The sequence below is a fragment of the Asterias amurensis genome, chromosome 21 (genome assembly GCF_032118995.1).
Source record: "Asterias amurensis chromosome 21, ASM3211899v1".
NCBI classification, from domain to species: domain Eukaryota; kingdom Metazoa; phylum Echinodermata; class Asteroidea; order Forcipulatida; family Asteriidae; genus Asterias; species Asterias amurensis.
In genome coordinates, this window is record NC_092668.1 from 12,131,487 (window position 1) to 12,149,701 (window position 18,215).

Here is an 18,215-nt window from a genome sequence, read left to right on the forward strand (position 1 = left end):
CCCTGGATCTAGGTACCTTGGGGCAAAATAGGTGTTTTGGTGTGTTGTCAACCATTCCAAAAATCAGATCTTAACTGTAGTCCGAATATACTCCCTGGCCAGTGTCTAAAATAATCTACAGTCACACTTTTTAAAGCTTATTAAAATGTCAATCACATACTAAATACATCAAACAGCAGCAGGGTCCAAGCACACTGCACCGTAGATGCATCTCTGCATGCCCTTCTTATTCCAGTGAGAAAGTAAGAGATGATCAACATTAGATAGCTCAGTTGGTAGAGCTCTTTTTAAAGCATGTTTAACTCTGAAAGGCGCAAGTTGAAATCCCACAATTTTTCTCCGTTTAACCCCATAATTATTTAAATAAAAACCGTTCCATTTTCTCAGTGGGGTTTAAAGAGGAAATCAAACCAGGGAGTTAATTTGAAAACTTGACAACCTAAACACAAACATCCTTGTAAGTTGTATAGTACAATTCAGGACTGGAATTTCGCAGAGGCCATGCATGGAGATCATAGCCTCCGTTGCCCTAGTCTTTGCCTTGGTTGCCCCTTCAAAAGTTTTCCCATTGAATGTAAGGTTTTCCAATACGGAAGTGCCTTTTCAAAATGAAAATAGCCTTGCCCTCTCTAAGGTGATATTCCAGTCCTTACAACTGAACTCTTCACCTTCGCAAAAGACTATTTCTTTTCTAACAAAAACTGACATCATGTCATTTTAATAGAAGACAACGGCTCCATTAAATTGCTGGAAGTCGAGCGAAACAGATAATGGCATGACAGACATCATGGAGTCAATGCTACAGTCTACTATAAACAACCATATGGATGTTTGTTTTGAGTCAACGATCTCTTGGGAAAATATAAAAAATTAAAGGAGTTGCGCGCCAATGGTCCCGTTAAAGGTAGAGTCATTGTTGGGTTTTATCGCGCTGATTTACAGGCAAAATTATACAGAAAGATACAATAAAATTCACTTGTGCAAGATTAAATTGAATAGAGTGTCTACTCATTTTAAAGAAACAAAAAGCAAGAAGTTGTTTTAACAAGAATGTTGAAATTCATCATCGTGACAGCGGCTTCGGCGGCCGGGTACCAAATAACTGCATCTCTGGCCACAGCAGATACATATGGACACCAACCCTCAGAACTCTAAGAATCGATTCATATGAATCGTTTCGCGGATTAAAAAAACAATTATTTATTTATTATCAACGGGGGGCATTAATTTGAGATGAAGTAATTTCACAGGATGCTTACTAAATGTACCATTACCATACAAATGAGTTTTCAGATAGAAGTTAAAGTTTTGTTTAAATTTATCACCAAAGTATGACCCCTGCTTTAAACACAAACCCTGAAAATCATGAACCCTTGACCATTTTATGAATCTATAAACACCTACAATATATACAGCCTTAATTTGAATTTGATGCTGTGCAGTAACGCATAGTTGAAGAACGGATAAGGTTCAGTGAACTGAAGTCGTTCTTTTGATCAGGTTTTCTTTGCCGGATTTCCTGCAGTGCTGTCAGAAATGTCATATTATTCTTATTTGAAAGAAAGAAGGCACTCAAAACTTCCTTTTAGGCAGAGATTGTCAACATGTATAACTATTAAAGACAGTGGACACTATTGGTAATTGTCAAAGACTAATCTTCACATTTGGTGTATCTCAACATATGTGAAAATTTGAGCTCAATCGATCATCGAATTTGCGAGATAATAATGAAAGAAAAAACACCCTTGTCACACGAAGTCGTATGCTTTCTGATGCTTGATTTCAAGATCTCAAATTCTAAACTTGAGGTCTCAAAATCAAATTCGTTGAAAATTCCTTCTTTCTTGAAAACTATGGGACTTCAGAGGGAGCCGTTTCTCACAATGTTTTATACCATCAACCTCTCCCCATTACTTGTAATCAAGAAAGGTTTTATGATGATGATTATTTTGAGTAATTACCAATAGTGTCCACTGCCTTTAACGCATGTTCCAACTCTACTCCTCTTTTCGTAGTACTAGCATTGTCTGTGTATTGATTTAATGGCCGATGCGCCAGACACAAAACACTTCAGAACCACCAGTAAAAATTATGTCCACAAGATACCGATTCGTTCTTAAAGGAAGGTTCTTTTAATCTCAGAAATGAAATTGTGTTCTCGGATTTCTGATGGTTGGTGTCCATTTTTGGAAGTGCTGCAGCCATTCAGTTTGTTACTGTACCTCCAACCCACGTCTCGCTAAACAGGGATTGATTCGACGATGACAACCACATTAAATTACCATTATTACTCATTTTTGCAGTTTTCTCAGCGACTAGCAGCTGAATATCTCCTAATTGCCTTTAATTAATCCTTTCTTTATTATAGTTTTGCCAAAAATCAGCATTACACTGACGACAACAAAACGAAGACCCCCACCTTTAGAGCTATCTTGTGGACATGCAAAGAAACCACTACCCGCATAGATCACACATGGTTCATAATTAAGGCCACTTTAAATATTACACACAAAAAACACAATTGAAAGATCATCAACTAGCATGACTTACAGTACATGGTCAAACAATATGCTGGCGGACTAGTGTGAACTGCACGCTTACTGCTCTGGCTGGCGGGGCACAGTATCATAAAGCCGTCTAGCAGAAAAATACTTCATTGCCAATTTCGTGCTAAGCAAAAAATGAACGGGGCACCAGTCACAACAAAGGACAGGTTCTGGCTGGCAACCAGTTTCTGCTAAGCAATATTTCTATGTTCTTAGCAAGTTATTGAGCTTACAGGCTTTATGAAATTGGGTACTGATCTTAGTAAAAAACTTCAAACCCTACCTAGGAGCACTTTATTTTACAGCCGTTCAAAATGCTGAAATCTCACATGCCTGAATGGTAAAAGAATTTCACAATTGTTTGAACTAAGCAACTTATAGGGTCCTGTACAAATTCTACATTTCTACATGGGTGTTCACACTGCCAGGTTCATTTCTCTTCACAGGCTGGTGATACTGCTCAATTAAAGTGTGTCAAATCAAGCATCACAATTCTCTCTCTAAAACCACTGCATAATGAGTTTGCATTGAATGCATCATTGCATCATTTGCAAATTTAGGTCGCAAATAACTGTCATTACCAATCAGTTCTATTATTAGGTTTTCTTAAAAATGTTATTGGCAATAATATTAAAGGCAGTGGACACTATTGGTGGTATTCAAAATAATTATTAGCATTAAACCTTACTTGGTAATGAGGTGTTTTATATTATCAAAACATTGTGAGAAACGGCTCCCTCTGAAGTAGAGTACTTTTTGAGAAAGAAGTAATTATTTTCCATGAATTTGATTTCGAGACCTCAGATTTAGAACTTGAGGTCTCGAAATCAAGCATCCTGAAAGCACACAACTTTGTGAGACAAGGGTGTTTTTCTTTCAATATTATCTCGCAACTTTGATGACCGATTGAGCTCAAGTTTCCACAGGTTTGTTATTTTATGCATACGTTGAGGTACAGCAAGTGAGAAGACTGGTCTTTGACAATAACTACCAATAGTGTCGAGTGTCTTTAAATAGTTTTTCAGAAGATCGTCAAGAAGAATTATGTATAGTAGGTATACCATGAGGTAGTGACCATACAGTGAAATGGATCAAAAAGTCATCAACTAATATGGATGGACTCAGGGCTTGAAATTAACACTGGACCGCAGGCCAGTACATTTAGCGCTGGGCCAGTAAAATCTTGACCGGACAAGCGGGCGGTTGTCTTGTGTTTTTTAGTTCACTAATGACAGTAATGTTATCATGAAAAATAATGACAATTTATCTGATATATCAGATAAATTGTCTTTATGTCTTTCAGTTCTATTGAGAAGCAGAGTAGCATGATGACAAATGAGATTTTTAAGACACTGGACGTTGGTAATTATTGTCAAATTATTTAGAGTCATTACCAATAGTGTCCACTGCCTTTAATCTGACATGTCTTTCAGTACTTTTGAGAATCAGAGTAGCATGATGACAAAATTAGATTAAATGTGTTCTCTAAATGCTTGCTCAATTTGAATCTGGTCTTGTATAGCAAATAAGCTTGGGCGATATAGATTTATTTTATTCACGATATATCGCCGACAATATATCGCGATATTCGATATAATCGCGATTAATGAAATTTGACATCATCAGTCTTAAAACTCCAAGTGAAAGCTGTAGAAGAGACAGTCCTAGCATAAGAGAGGTGTTCTAATGACCTATTCTTCTGGTTTTACTCCAAACCTATGGGGTGCAAGATGTCTCAGCTAGCAAACACATCGCGATATTTAATCGATATATCGATATATCGCGATTATCACGATAAATCACGATATATCGCGATATATCGCGATATATCGATATTTCGATTAAAACCAAATCCATCCGATATCGAAATCGTGTCCAAATTAATATTGCGATATCCGATAATATCGTGATATCGCCCAAGCTTAATAGTAAATTCTGGTCCAGGATAAATGTTGAGTTACGAGCCCTGCAGTCTTGCGCGTTTTCCCCCCAAAATCAAGCCCTACAATACATTTGTACTAAGCTTCAATGCATGGTAGAATTTGTGCCGTGTGTACATGAATGTTTCACGAGTTTGTCAATTTAATTTCCCCAGGTTGGGAAAGGGCAAATTTCATAACACACAGTCCTTTTTAATGTCACAGAAGGTCTCCATTAACATTGTTAACTTTGACGTCCATGGTTGAGAAAGGGCAGGGCAATACATCTTTCAGTTCACTCAATATTTAATAATACTTTTTTTTTTTTTGTATTGAACTTTTTCCTTCATTCATGATTTGCCAAGTTCATCAAGGTTCACATTCAACCTATGTTTTATCTTACAATGCTTTGGGTGGGGAGGGGGGGGCGGTCCTGTTATTACACGGAGGCCATGCCACTGCCTCTCTTGCCCCTGTGGTCTTGGTCTATCTAGGTGCCCCTTCAAAAGAGTCCCAAACACTTTAAAGTTGTTGCTATGGTAGTGCCATTTTCAATTTGCGAAATTAAAATGATCTAAAGATCAAGGCCTTACAACTTTTTGAGGGAGGCTGCAGAATAACTGTTCCAAAATTATGTTCACAAAATGAAGCCTATAAATTATAAATCAACCAGCTCACTTAATTAAAAAAAAAAATCAAAATTAATTATCCACACAATATGCAAATTATGCATACAAATTATGCATAAATATGCAAAGTGAGTTCACATTTCAAATTAAGCTTTCCCGTGTACAGAAACTGTGCACTGAAATTTGCCTAATTGTTTTTTCATGTCAAGTCATTACTATTGAAATAATAACCACAAGTCAAGGTAAACTGTGTTCAGTTAAAATGGTTTCACTTCCTGACATATGCCAAGTTATTTTGCTTTTGTTTTTGCACCATTGTTGATTATCAAATGTTTCTATCAACAGTGTAGCCTATATTTTGCCGGCACTGAAATGCAGTGACTATTTACTCTAAACAACATTTGGGGAGAACTAGGAATTTACCATGACAAATGTTACTGTGACAACATTGTGACTGAAGTATTCACGAGATGGAAATAAGACAAATTACAAATTTTGTACTTTTGTAAAAAATTTATAAAAACAAAACATTGGAACCAAAATTGTTCACAACAAATGTAGTGTCTGCATTTTTATAATAAAAGCAGGATGTTTTGGGGGATTTAAATAATTTTAGCATCAGAAGGAATTCGAACAGAGCTTCACTGCAAATTATCTGTAACTTATAATACCCTAGGTTAGGTAGGTCGGCTAGCATCAATCAGCGGATGCCTTTTTGTATTTTCATGAAACATGATATTAGTTAAACAAAATGTTTTAATTTAGCATGTTTTCACATGTTCAATAACAAAATAAGGACATTATTTGGTTGTTCAAAACCTAAAGAATACAAATACACAACAAGAACAGTCAATAAACAGACGAAAATCATAAAACTCCTTACCTCTCTGTGATAATTTCTTAGTGTTGATTATTTTTGCGGCAAATTCTTGACTTGTCTTCTTGCGTAGGCACCGTTTAACAACACTGAACGCGCCCCTATTTATTACACAAAATAAAAAATCACCGAGAAAAATTTGTGAGCAATATTTTGTACGTTTTACGCCTCAAAATGCTACGAAATTCACCCCATATTAAGATGAAATATACAGGATACAATATATTATCTAGAAACGTGGAAAATACTTACTTTCCAAGCTCGTCTTTGAGGTCATATTCATCCGAAAATCGTGTACACACTTCATGCTGATGTGTCGCCATGTTGAAAATGAGTGCAGTTTATGTGTGTACGTTCTATGCATAGAGCAAGGCGTACAAAATGTATGGTGTGTGTTTTTTCCGGACCTGAGTGTGATTGACGTTTTGCATATAAATGGGCGTGGTCCGAGCCCAGCATAAACACGGAAATGGGCAGGAAAACACGATTTCACGATTGCAAAACGGGCAAGCTAAATCTTTATCAGGTCAATAAATACGACTGAATGAATTGTAATCAATCTGTTAGTGTTATCAGTCACTATAACAGACATCCTTTGTCAGTGACCGTATAACGGCTATTATGTGTGCATACAATGCTCCTTTTAATTTCATTTTTTGGTGAATGAGAAAAATTATCATAATGAAAAGTATAAGGATGTCATGACCTGTGGTGCGTGAAAGTGATGTACTGTCACGTATTATGTTTAGTTTTTGATAGTTGGACCGTAGCGCGTTAAATTCTATTGATTGCATATCAATTGTTAACACCATTGTCTTCTTCTCTTCTTTTTTTCGCCGTTTTCCCTTTTTTTTGGGGGGGGGGGGGGGGCCTTCAGACATTCAGTTGCTGTAATTCGACGTAATAAACGCGGCGGTACACTAGAAAAAATATCAAATGAAAGACAAACAATTAGATGGGACCCCCCCCCCCCCTCCCCGATCCACTCTTTAAAACTGCCCATCCCATCCATGCCGCAAACATCCATGTTTATGATTCCATTGTCAACCCTCGTAATTATGTGGATTTTTTTTGCACGACCCCACTTTTTCGTCCTCTTCATGTCCTTACCTATGTGACACTGACTTTCAACATAATTAGTTTATAACTGTAACGTTTCACATGTTTACCATGGATGGAGGAGCAGCTGCCAACAATGGCCTGATCAGAAGAGGGCGCTAGACACGTCCACATCCATGCCGTATTTGCAGAGTGACAACTATTGACTGATAACTAACTTACTTTGAAACTTATAAACAACATAAAAATAAAACATAACTGTAATATTATGAACACGAAGAACACACGGTGATGGTAATAATGGTATACGTAGAAAAATAATACACGTTTATGTCAAAATTAAAATAAACAATAATTATTGTGCCAATCGACAGTAATGGGGGGGGGGGGGTGTCCTATAGATGGATAAAGGAATTTCCTTGCTCCATTTCTACCTCCATGCTCAATTGTCCTAATCTTCATAAGAAGAAATTTAAAACGTTGCATAAAGAAGTATAAGAGAGGTTTGCGGTAACGCATATTTTTTTTATCGTGATCTCTTTTTGAGTAGTTCTGCAAACAATCATAGCAGACTACTGATCGAAACGTCAGTCACTGAGCCGCTTCCACTGGTGCGGTGGGGGATATGTCGTGTCCCCCACCCGGAGGTTCTGTCCCACATCATGCTATAACTGTGTACATCTTCTTCTGATATTATCGCCGTCTTTGTGTTACAACAAAGTACCGCTAGCCCTTTTCAGCCACGGCTTCGGCTTCGGATTCTAGCCCTACTAGTAGGTGGTACTCTAAAAATAGAATCAAAGGGTAAAAAATGCGCTTTCCCGCAACGAAGAGCAGTGTGGGCCCGCCCAAAAATAATTATAATACAACCAATAATACCACAGAGTTACTTTTGTGGAAGTTTAAAAGGTTGAAATAACTAATGACCAATAAATAATAATGTTGTGACATTAACTGTCTCATTCAACAACTGAAGGATTGTTTTGAATAATAAGCGTTGTTCACACACGTGGTGGGACGTCATCAGTGATAGCGCCACCATACGGCAGCAACGTACTTCGAGGTTGGTATAAACAGTAAATAGTCGTCGGTTGAAGTTTTAGAAATTGTTCTTACCGTACAGTTGGGTACAATTCAGTTGACCATAATATATGATTTATTCTTTATTTAATTTCTGGTTAAACTAAATCATCATACAAAACTTTTCATAAATCATGTTCTTTGGAATTGATTTGTTTTCTTTTACTTGATAATAACAGGGAAACAAATCCAGCACTATCTACACGTTGATAAAGTTTCTGTTCACTGCCTTAGCAACAACCGGAACACAGCCCATCAACACTCAGTACATTAGCAAGGTAACGAGAAACTGTGTACAAAGTGCATTGTGTATGTGGCCGCCATTGCACACACACAATTTGCACACAACGACGGTCAAAATTCACGAAAGACCCACCGAAACGAACACGTTCTAACGATCTTTAGATAGGAACCACATAATAGCTGCTTGGAGTAACAAGTGTGATAGGATATATCACCTAAGTTTTTTTTTGCGAAGGAAAGGTGCTTTATTTGTGTTTTTTAAACGTAAGTAAAAACTAAAGTTTATTTTGGTATGATGATGTTGATTGTTTAATGAAAGTACGACGGTCCGTCACCCTCCGTCACTCTTCAGCCGCACAGCAGACTGGCAGCAGAAAGGGAGCTATACTTACTACTTTGAAAGTTTGTGGCCAAGAATGGCAAAGTCTGAATCCTTGGCCACAAAATATACACTTATAATAACAAAATGCACACTCATATTTATAAGTTTGTAGGACATGCATTGAATTGAACTTCCTGAAATGTGGTGGATGTTTTAGATTGCTCATCTTTTGACTGTCATGATTGTTTGAATTTGATACACTTGTCAATTTTGTTCTTGACAAAAAAGACTTAAAAAATTATTGCTAATATATGTTTAATTCACTACTAATTATTATTAATAATTATGAGTAAACGTTGAGTGACGAGTCATTTGTTGAATGAAGTATAAACTTCCGCAGTGTTTATAAACATTGACAGTGTTTTTTATGTTGAATAGATGGTATCCCTTTTCTTTTTCTTTCTTTTTAAATGATGGTGATGTTCATGGAGGTGATAAGTTTTTGCATTTTCATATCCATACTTAAATTAAAAAAAGTAATGGCATTTTTTCCCCCACAGACTCATTTCATTCAACTGTTTGCTGATTGACACAATTCAAGATGTATGACCGAGCTCCCAGAGCCCTGACAAAGGCCCAGGAGTCGACAGCTCCATCAGTGGGTCCAGGAAGCTACGAACCTCCCCCAACATCAATGCTAAAAACCAAAGCTGGTAAGATGCTGTTTCAATGATATTGTATTTTAATCAGAATCCTGACTTCTAAAATTTTGCATAAATATTTGTCTCTTTTTTGGATTTTGATATTGTTAACGCTCTTATCAGAGCCAAGCGAGAAGATAGAAGACAATGAGGACATTTTAGTTTTAGATGCTGGAGGAAAACCGCAGAGAAGTGTTTCAGTTAAAACTCACGCAGTCCAAGTAGGGACTGAAACCCAATCTACAAAGTGCCCCGGTGGGATTCAAATCGAGGTCCCAGAGATGGAAGGCAAGGCAAGACACCGCTACACCAACCTGACTGCCTTTTTCTTTGTTTCTGTCAACAGATGGATATGCGCCGTTTTCATCCATGACGTCGCGTGAGACGTTTCTGGTTGTCCAGGATAGTGTTATTGCCGCACCGGGACCCGGTCAGTACGACCACATGAGCGACATGCGTATTACGGGTGGTCATTCACTGGCAAATAAATCTCGTCGCTTCGAGCCGCCGCAATCCAAGACGCCTGGACCGGGAACATATAATTTATCCAAGAGAGGAGACTGGATTAAGAAGACTGGGACGCCTCAGGAAAGAGATTCTTCCCCAAAATCAGGCATGGTAAGAGATTTACAGGAGTGATACTTCACGGAGGCAAATGAAGGCGATAGCCTCTGTGCCCCTGGTCATTGCCATGGTGCTCTTGAAATGCTCCAGAAGAAATGAACAATTTCCACGAAGGGTGCCCTTTACCAAGGAGAAAATGCCTTGGTGCCCCTGCCCTTTCAAAACGAAGCATTCTGGATTTACCATGGGAAACATCAGCAAAAGTATGACTCAAATTTGGGGTGAAAATCCACAAGACCACAGGACTTGTTGCTCAAAATGTTTACTGGACCAGTAATGTTTTTCTGCAAGACCGGAATAAAAATGATACAAATTTTCTTCACACAGTTTTGTCGTGCATTTCACTGTTTTTATTTGAACCAGCACTTAATATGTAACATTGTGAAAGATTTATCAATTTTGTTGGAAACATCAGCACAAACAAGGCTGAAATGTAAAATTCCTTGAGGATCCAATAATTTGATCAATAATTCATAATATTCTAATAAATATTTAAAGTTTAGTGAAACAAGAAACAAAATCTAGCAAACTTCACTAACTTGACCTTAACAAAGAACAAATACATTTCCTTCCTCACTTATGTTTTGTATTTTTAATCCCGCAGTTGATGTCTAGTAAGATTCGATATTCACGTAAACCTCAGGCCCCATCGATACCTACGCCAGGCCAAGCTTATGGATACGAAGAACATGAAGACGGGACGTTAAAAAAGCAAGAAGCACCCAACAAAGACGAAACGAGGGGACCTGCATACTATGCACCGGCACATGTAAGAAGTTACAATTATTCCTTATTTTTAGAACATAATCAAAGATATTTTGGTATAAATTTGGTATAAGTTTTTGATCATGAAGCGTACACCTTAAACTGTTTACAGTCAATACAACCAATTGATCAAATTTTTCAATTGACTAAATTTGTGTAAGAATCAAGAAAATGTTGACGTACCTTGGGTGTCCGCAACTGACTTACATTTAGTGCTATATAAAAAGCCACATTCTTATTATTAGGCCCTAATGACTTTGAGAAAGACACAAGAAAAGTTTAACTGTGTGCGGCAATTTCTTCTTGCCTTATATTTCATACTACATGTCAGGTTTGGTTGGCCATTTAATTTTCTATAGTTACCAGTACTTATTTATTGTGTTCTAGAAAATTACAAACAAAAATGAAGAATTTTGTATTGAAGTAGTCGTTCAAAAACTTATTTAGATTTGACTTTTATTTCCTCAACAGCAAGACACGAAAACCACCACCAAGTACAAAGGAGTTCACTTTGGCTCCCTGTCTTCCAAGAGGATGGACTTTGATGGGAAGCCAGGCCCAGGTCCAGGGGAGTACGACCCTTACAGTCAAACAGACAAGGGTGTGGAGCTCCTTAACATGGCTGGGGCTTCTAGAGACACCTCCAGGGCCTTTGAGTCCAAGCTGCCGAGGTACCATGAGATCGTCGTCTACCAAGAGGAAAAGAAGGTATGATTAGACATGTTAGAAAGTTCTTGAAATCAGCTGCACCATGCCACACCTTATCTTAAAGACACTGGACACTATTGGTTATTGTCAAAGACCAGTCACTTGGTGTATCTCAACATATGAATAAAATAACAAAACTGTGAAAATTTGAGCTCAATCGGTCGTCGAAGTTGCCAGATAATAATGAAAGAAAAAGCAACCTTGTCACATCACGAAACTGTGTGCTTTCAAATGCTTGATTTCGAGACCTCATATTCTTTATTTGAGGTCTCGAAATCAAATTTGTGGAACATTACTTTTTTCTCAAAAAATTATGTTACTTAAGAGGAAGCAGTTTCTCACAATGTTTTAAACTATCAACCTCTCCCCATTACTCGTTGCCAAGTGAGGTTTTATGCTAATATTTATTTTGAGTAATTACCAGTAGTGTCCACTGCCTTTAAAGAGCTTCCCCGGCTGCCAGTTTGGGAGAGAGTAACCTTTAAGATCTCGGTTCATGTGTTTACCAAGGCACTGGACACCATTGGTACTAAGTCAAAGATCAGTATTCTCACTTGGTGTACCCCAACATTTCCAAAATAAAACAAATCTATGAACGTTTTTTTCTCAATTGGGCTTGAAAGTTGCAAGAGAATATTGAAAGAAAAAACTTCAGGTCTGAAGTTTGTTAATATTTTAGTGAGAAATTACCTCTTCTTCAAAAACTACAATACCTCAGAGGGAGTTAAAGCCATTATACACTTTCGGTACAGAAACAAAATTAAATGTTCACAGATCTACAAATAACTTACAGGGTTTACAGAAGGTAATGGTGAAAGACTTATCCTGAAATAATTTATTTCATGAAATGCTTTACTTTTTGAGAAAACATTAAAACAATATCAATTCTCATTAGCGAGAATTACGGATTTATTTTAAACACATGTCATGACACAGTGAAACATGGGGAAACAAGGGTTGGTTTTCCCGTTATTTTCTCCTGACTCCAATGACCGATTGAGTCTAAATTTTCACAGGTTTGTTATTTTGTATATGAAGTGTGGGCCTTGGACAACACTGTTTACTGAAAGTGTCTAATGGCTTTAATTCAAGAACAGATTCCAACAATTATTTAGCCATCCGTATGCCTTGTTCATTATTATCACAACAATAACAATGATTTTGTTTTTGAATTTTGTTACCAGGCTGTACCAGGTCCAGGCAAATATGAAATCAACAGCCAGTTTGACAAGAGGCCCCAAGCTGTTAACACTGAGGGTATGGAAGTCGACCATCCCCCCTTCATGTCACAATCAAAGGTAATGATAAATAGACATTCAAATTTGTTGTGTTTTAAAAGTAATCATTGAAATTCTCGTTCTTATACAAAAACTATGAGGTGAGGTTGAGAGGACAAGCATTGTCTTTGGTTTAGTTGAATATAATTCCTAGTGTACAGTTGTACGACAGGTGTATGTACAGTTGTAAGACAGTGCCAAGTTTGAATGTATTGTCAATTAGAATTACACATATCACGTTCATGGAAACATTGTGTTAGAAATACACACTTTTGGGGATTGGGTTGGTTTAGTGGTCTCTTTCCCTGCCTTTCACCTCTGTGGACCCCAGTTCGAAACCCACCTCAGACCGACACCTCACATGTGGATTGGGTGTTCAGTCCCTACCTGATTGCATGCGTTTTCCTCCGACATCTAAAACTGGTTTTTCACCGACATCTTAAACTGAGCATTTCTTCTTGTTTCCTATTCATTCTTGAGGATCTTGCAGAGTACAATGATATTGCTAGAAACTGTGTCCAGTTCTGGTTGAAACAAAATATCTAGTTGTGTGGACACGATAAGAAGAATTCATCCTGTTAAGTTATTGTAATAATGTAGATAACCCGTTTTTATATAGCGCTTCTCACACCCGGAGGGCATTCCAAAGCGCTTCACTTTATTACCCCTGGTCACTGGTGTCACGACCGGGATGCGAACCCACACTGATGAACAGAAGCACCAGCGCTTGAATTCGGTGCTCTTATTCGCTGTTCATACCGTTTGAGGTGTAACAGAACCAAAAGTTCTTTAAAGATTTTATTGGTTAATTTACCAAACTATTTTATTGCAGCGATTTGTGGAGGGGAAGAACTGTGCACCAGCACCTGGAACATACAACGACCCAAGACATGCCCTAGAAGCCTTGAAGAAGATCAGAGGGTTGAAGAGGAGTCCATTTGGTCAGACAGCCGTACGGTTCATCCCACAACCTCACATCCAGAAAACACCAGGTATAAACAAAAAAAAATAGAAATAATAACCTGTCTTTTTGTTATCCTTGCACTGATGTGTTGTTGACAGAGCCCCATCGCCGTTTGCCCCTTTGTTCCTGGTTTGATCGTGTAAACCATGACTGATTGCTGCGTTACAATAAACAGTTTTTTTTACTGCTTTGAAAAGAAACAACACCCCCAACACGTTAGAAGGAGTACACAATTTTCCTTCATGTGATTATATCTGGCCGGCTCGCATCGCTAGTATTGATGGTGTATAGAAAGACATCAACTCCTTGTTACAAACTTCCCCATTGTTTAGCACTTGTGTGTTTTACCAAAAATCTGGTAGTTATAGGGTAATCACTGGTGTAAAGGAACTGCCTATTTCTGTTTCACTAGCATTTCCCTAAAAATGTGTTTCTGGAAGTAATTTTGTGTGCCGTCTCTGTGTATTAGTCTGAATGAGAAACATGACTGAAGTAATAAATGTAAATCAATCTTTTTCTAGGACCTGGATCCTACAGTTTTACCGGTCTTGCCAACGACAGTTTGAGGAAAGCCTACATTGAGAGTACAAGGCGTGGCGCTTTCGGTTCAACCTCCGTCCGCATCAAACCCATCACTAAGAAAGAGGACACAGCCCAGCCCGGCCCCGCCCATTACCAAGTCAAGAGTCGACCAACGTACAGTAGATACTCCCAGAACGTCACCGCCAACTTTGCCTCACAGACTGAGAGACTTCATTCACCACCTCCAATCATTAAGGTAACATAAGAATTTAGTTACTCACTCAAGATTTAATTGTTTATAACAGGTGCACTTTCAGAGTTAAAACTATCACAAATTGCTCTAACAACACTGGTTTTACATAAAGACCACAGAGGACAGTCCCTCTTTTGCCCTGGTCTTGGCCTTGGTGTCCCTCTAAAAGTTTCCCGTACACTTAAAGATTTTTCAAAAAAAGTTTCCTTTGCAAAGTGAAAATTACCGTGCCCTCTTGAAAATTGTCACTTCAAAAGTTTCCCATTTCTCATCAACTTTCAGTTTTTCCAATGGCAGTGCCCTTTGCAAAAATGAAAATGGCCTTGCCCTCTTTATACATTTTCCCTTCAAAAGATTCTTATAAAATGCCAGTTTTTCCAGCGGAAGTGCTGTCTGCAAAATGAAAATGGCCTGGTGCTCTCGGAGATTGTCCCTTCAAAAGTTTCCCATAGACTTTCAGATTCTCCAATTGACACTCCTTTGTAAAATGAAAATGTCCCGCACTCTTGAAGATGAAATTCCAAACCTGCTATAACAAAAATAGTATCAAACAATTATTTAACGAAGTATTTTTTTCTGCCAACAGGAGAATCCACCACCAGGCAGCTATGAGGTGAGCATGTCGCACGATGCCAGTCAAGGGAAGAAGCTCCCGGCAGCTCCTAGGACTGAGGTCGGCAAGAGGAAGAAGGGCTCCTTCCTCTCCTCCTCAACACGCTTTGCTCCGCCAAGAGATATCTTCTTGGAGAAACCTGAAATTAACAATCCAGGTAAGGAGAATGCTTGAGTTATTTTATTCAGATAGCTCAATGTGAGACTTGTGAGACGCTGGCGGCAGACGACATAATGGTCTTTTTTTTGCGGCTTTGAGCGTTCGTGCACATGCTCAGAAGGTCTAAGCATGTGCACTTCTGCAAGAACTGTTAAAATAGACCTTTCAAATGTCTCCCATTGGTGAAGCGCCGGCACGTTATCTCAGATGTTGCAAGTTCACATCCCGCTTTAGTAAAGATAACTTTGACGAAGCCCATATTAATTAAAGTCTACCCAGTCAGTTTTCCTTTTGACACACATAATAACAGTATTGATTTCCACAGCTAACATAGAGTGTGTGCGCAGCATACACAGACGACAATTTGGCACAGGCCAAGTTCGAGCAGTGATCATTAGTCAACCACTAGTCAATATTTCATGGTTACCTATGCATGCAATACATCCTAGGTTCCAGGAAAAAACACCCAGTGGTCGACAATAGTCAACTATTTATATCATAGTCCCATGCTCGACCTTGCTCTCATCATTTACTGTGTTGTATTTCAATGATTGTGATCTTGATACAAATTAACGCCGTAAAACACTAATGTTGGAAGTTCAATCTTAAATGTTATCTCTCTATTTTTGTCCGATAGGTCCAGGTACTTATAACCCAGATGGCAAGGAAGATCCTAAGACTGGATTGATGGTGACTAGAGACAGGCGCTTCAAGGACAAGAAGAACGAAAACCCAGGACCGGGGGCGTATGAGGTACGTGTCACTTCTTGGAATTTTGAATATTCATTCTCGAGGACTCCTTAAACTTCCAAGTTATATTTGAAGTTTAGCTGGTTTATAAATCTTCTTTGCTGAATAGAATTTTCTGTGGGTCGATGCAGAACAAAAACTAAGAAAAATTTGAACTTGATGCAACTCAAACGGCCAACTTAGAGGCAACCAACTGCGGTGTATGGCTCAATGTCAAATCGGTAGCACAAGATTATGTGAACATTTGAAATGTGAATGTCTTTTCTTCATGGATTTCCTGGAACAAGCTGTAAAAATTGCCTACCATGACAACCCTACGACATCATCATTCAACCAGTTTTGCCAAGTTCCCTGTGTGCACTCACAATCGTAAATCCCAATTCTCATTGAAGTAAAAGGGGCCAGTCTATGAGACCCTACAACCTCATTCCAGTGCAGTCTAGTCTACTATTTTATTATTTACCAAAGTTTACTTTTTCTAAACAAGTATTTTATTTTGTCTTTTTTCAATAGTTGAGCCCGTTACTCCAAGACACTGTGTTGAAAGGAACCTTCAACGCTACCCTCAACAATCCAGTCGCACCCCACGCAGAGATCACAAGAACCAACAGCGTCATGCAGAAACAAGCTTTTGTTCTTGGTGTTTAACTCAATGAAGCACCTCCAATTTAAACCTACTTTTATCATGTCCGGTACAATCGTGTTTCTGATTCTTTCAGATTCTTATCCCTTAAAGGCACTGGACACTATTGGTAATTGTCAAAGACCAGTACTCTCACTTGGTGTATCTCAACATATAGATAAAGCAACAAGCCTGTGAAATTTTTGACTCAATTGGTCATTGAAGTTGCAAGAAAATTATGAAAGAAAAAACGCCCTTGTCTATTATTATTTAGTGAGAAATTACCAAAAAATATCTTACTTCAGAGGGAGACGTTTTTCACAACGTTTTATACCGTCAACAGCTCTCAGTTGCTCGTTATCAAGTAAGGTTTTATGCTCATACATTATATATTTCGAGTAATTAAGAAAACGTGTATCGTGCCTTTAAGCAGAGGAATCTAATTATTAATTTATTTTATTTATTTTATTTTTCGGGGGGGGGGGGGGGTGGGGGGTTTCAAAGAATAACTTTGGAAGCTTAATATTTTACTAGGAAAAAGGGTTTACACACTGCTGTTCAAGTATGCATAGTTTATTTGTCGGTGATCTCTCGTTTCTTTGGGGGGGGGGTAGTGGTTTGGCAAAGGAATTCTGACCAGGGCCCAATTTCATGGAGCTGCTAAAGCAGAATGTATTGCTTACACACTTTCTGCTAAGCAGAGATGAGCAGGATACCAGGCTGTAATTGGCCTAGGGGGCTGTTTTTTAAGCATCAACAATTATGGTAGTCTTGAAGTCAAGACGGTAATTGTTAAGCGCGGTGTGTAGTTACAGCGCGGCGTAGCTGCGGGGACGATACACACACCCTCGATCCCAGTATGTGTGTGTGAGTCAGTCGCCTCGCGCTACCTACGACTGTTGCATGTGTAACATCGCACTGTGACTGTTGCATGAAAGGCAGACAAATAGGCAGCGCCTAACGAATTGTCATCAAGTCTACAATTATGGCTGCTAGACCCACAACAAAATGTTACTAAATTAATAGTCATGAAGTCCTAAATGATTTTTAGGTTGTAAATAATAAATTGTGTATTATTGATATATTTTATTGCCTTGTTTCTTTAGAAACAATTTTATGCAAATCTGTACATTGTGTATACATGTAATAGTAAATCCGTCCATTCTGAAGCCGTTTATGCATTATTTGTTATCATTCTTAACTACAATTATGTAAATAGTGGCAGGAAATTAAGTGTAAATAAGGCAAAACAATGTGAAAAATTAAATACCTTTTTGGTATAAAGAAAAGACAATTGTTGGTCTGTTTATAATTATTTGTTTCATAGTGAGCGAAGTTGCTTAAATTAATTAAAACATTTGTTTACTTTTAAATTTTTTAAGGATTGGATAACATACTCGGGTATAGCAATAAGTTTGAATATTTTGTTTCATTTGGTGTGAAAAAAAACCATGATAAGCATATCAAAGGACCATTGAAAGAGTGGGCGGGGCTCTCCCTTCCATTTTTTGTTTTTAAATGTTGTCTTGAAGTTCGCCACCGTAGCTCCAATGCTTCTGTTTTTTAAGAGCGGTGGTGTTGT

At 38.1% G+C, this 18,215-nt stretch overlaps 2 protein-coding genes across 7 annotated transcripts in view; one reads left to right on the forward strand and one right to left on the reverse strand.

The window, feature by feature from the left end:
* Nucleotides 1-6,369, reverse strand: part of LOC139953194 (calcium/calmodulin-dependent protein kinase type II subunit delta-like) — a 100,375-nt gene extending 94,006 nt beyond the window's left edge. For 3 of the 6 annotated variants that reach the window (XM_071952649.1, XM_071952647.1, XM_071952648.1), the window contains exons 1-2: nucleotides 6,224-6,369; nucleotides 5,978-6,072 (exon numbers count right to left, since the gene is read on the reverse strand). In XM_071952649.1, coding sequence (XP_071808750.1) covers nucleotides 5,978-6,072; nucleotides 6,224-6,294 — 166 coding nt within the window. In that variant the 5' untranslated portion in view covers nucleotides 6,295-6,369. The remainder of the gene's footprint in view (nucleotides 1-5,977; nucleotides 6,073-6,223) is intronic. The other 3 variants (XM_071952652.1, XM_071952651.1, XM_071952650.1) reach the window with 1 other exon arrangement.
* A 2,006-nt stretch (nucleotides 6,370-8,375) lies between these two features.
* On the forward strand, nucleotides 8,376-17,115 carry LOC139953238 (sperm-tail PG-rich repeat-containing protein 2-like). Its single transcript, XM_071952704.1, has 11 exons — nucleotides 8,376-8,617; nucleotides 9,236-9,388; nucleotides 9,723-9,994; nucleotides 10,605-10,769; nucleotides 11,237-11,473; nucleotides 12,658-12,771; nucleotides 13,583-13,742; nucleotides 14,236-14,492; nucleotides 15,076-15,259; nucleotides 15,899-16,014; nucleotides 16,525-17,115. Exons 2-11 carry the CDS (start codon nucleotides 9,277-9,279, stop codon nucleotides 16,657-16,659), a joined length of 1,752 nt encoding a protein of 583 aa, XP_071808805.1. The 5' UTR covers nucleotides 8,376-8,617; nucleotides 9,236-9,276; the 3' UTR covers nucleotides 16,660-17,115.
* Nucleotides 17,116-18,215: the final 1,100 nt, after the last annotated feature.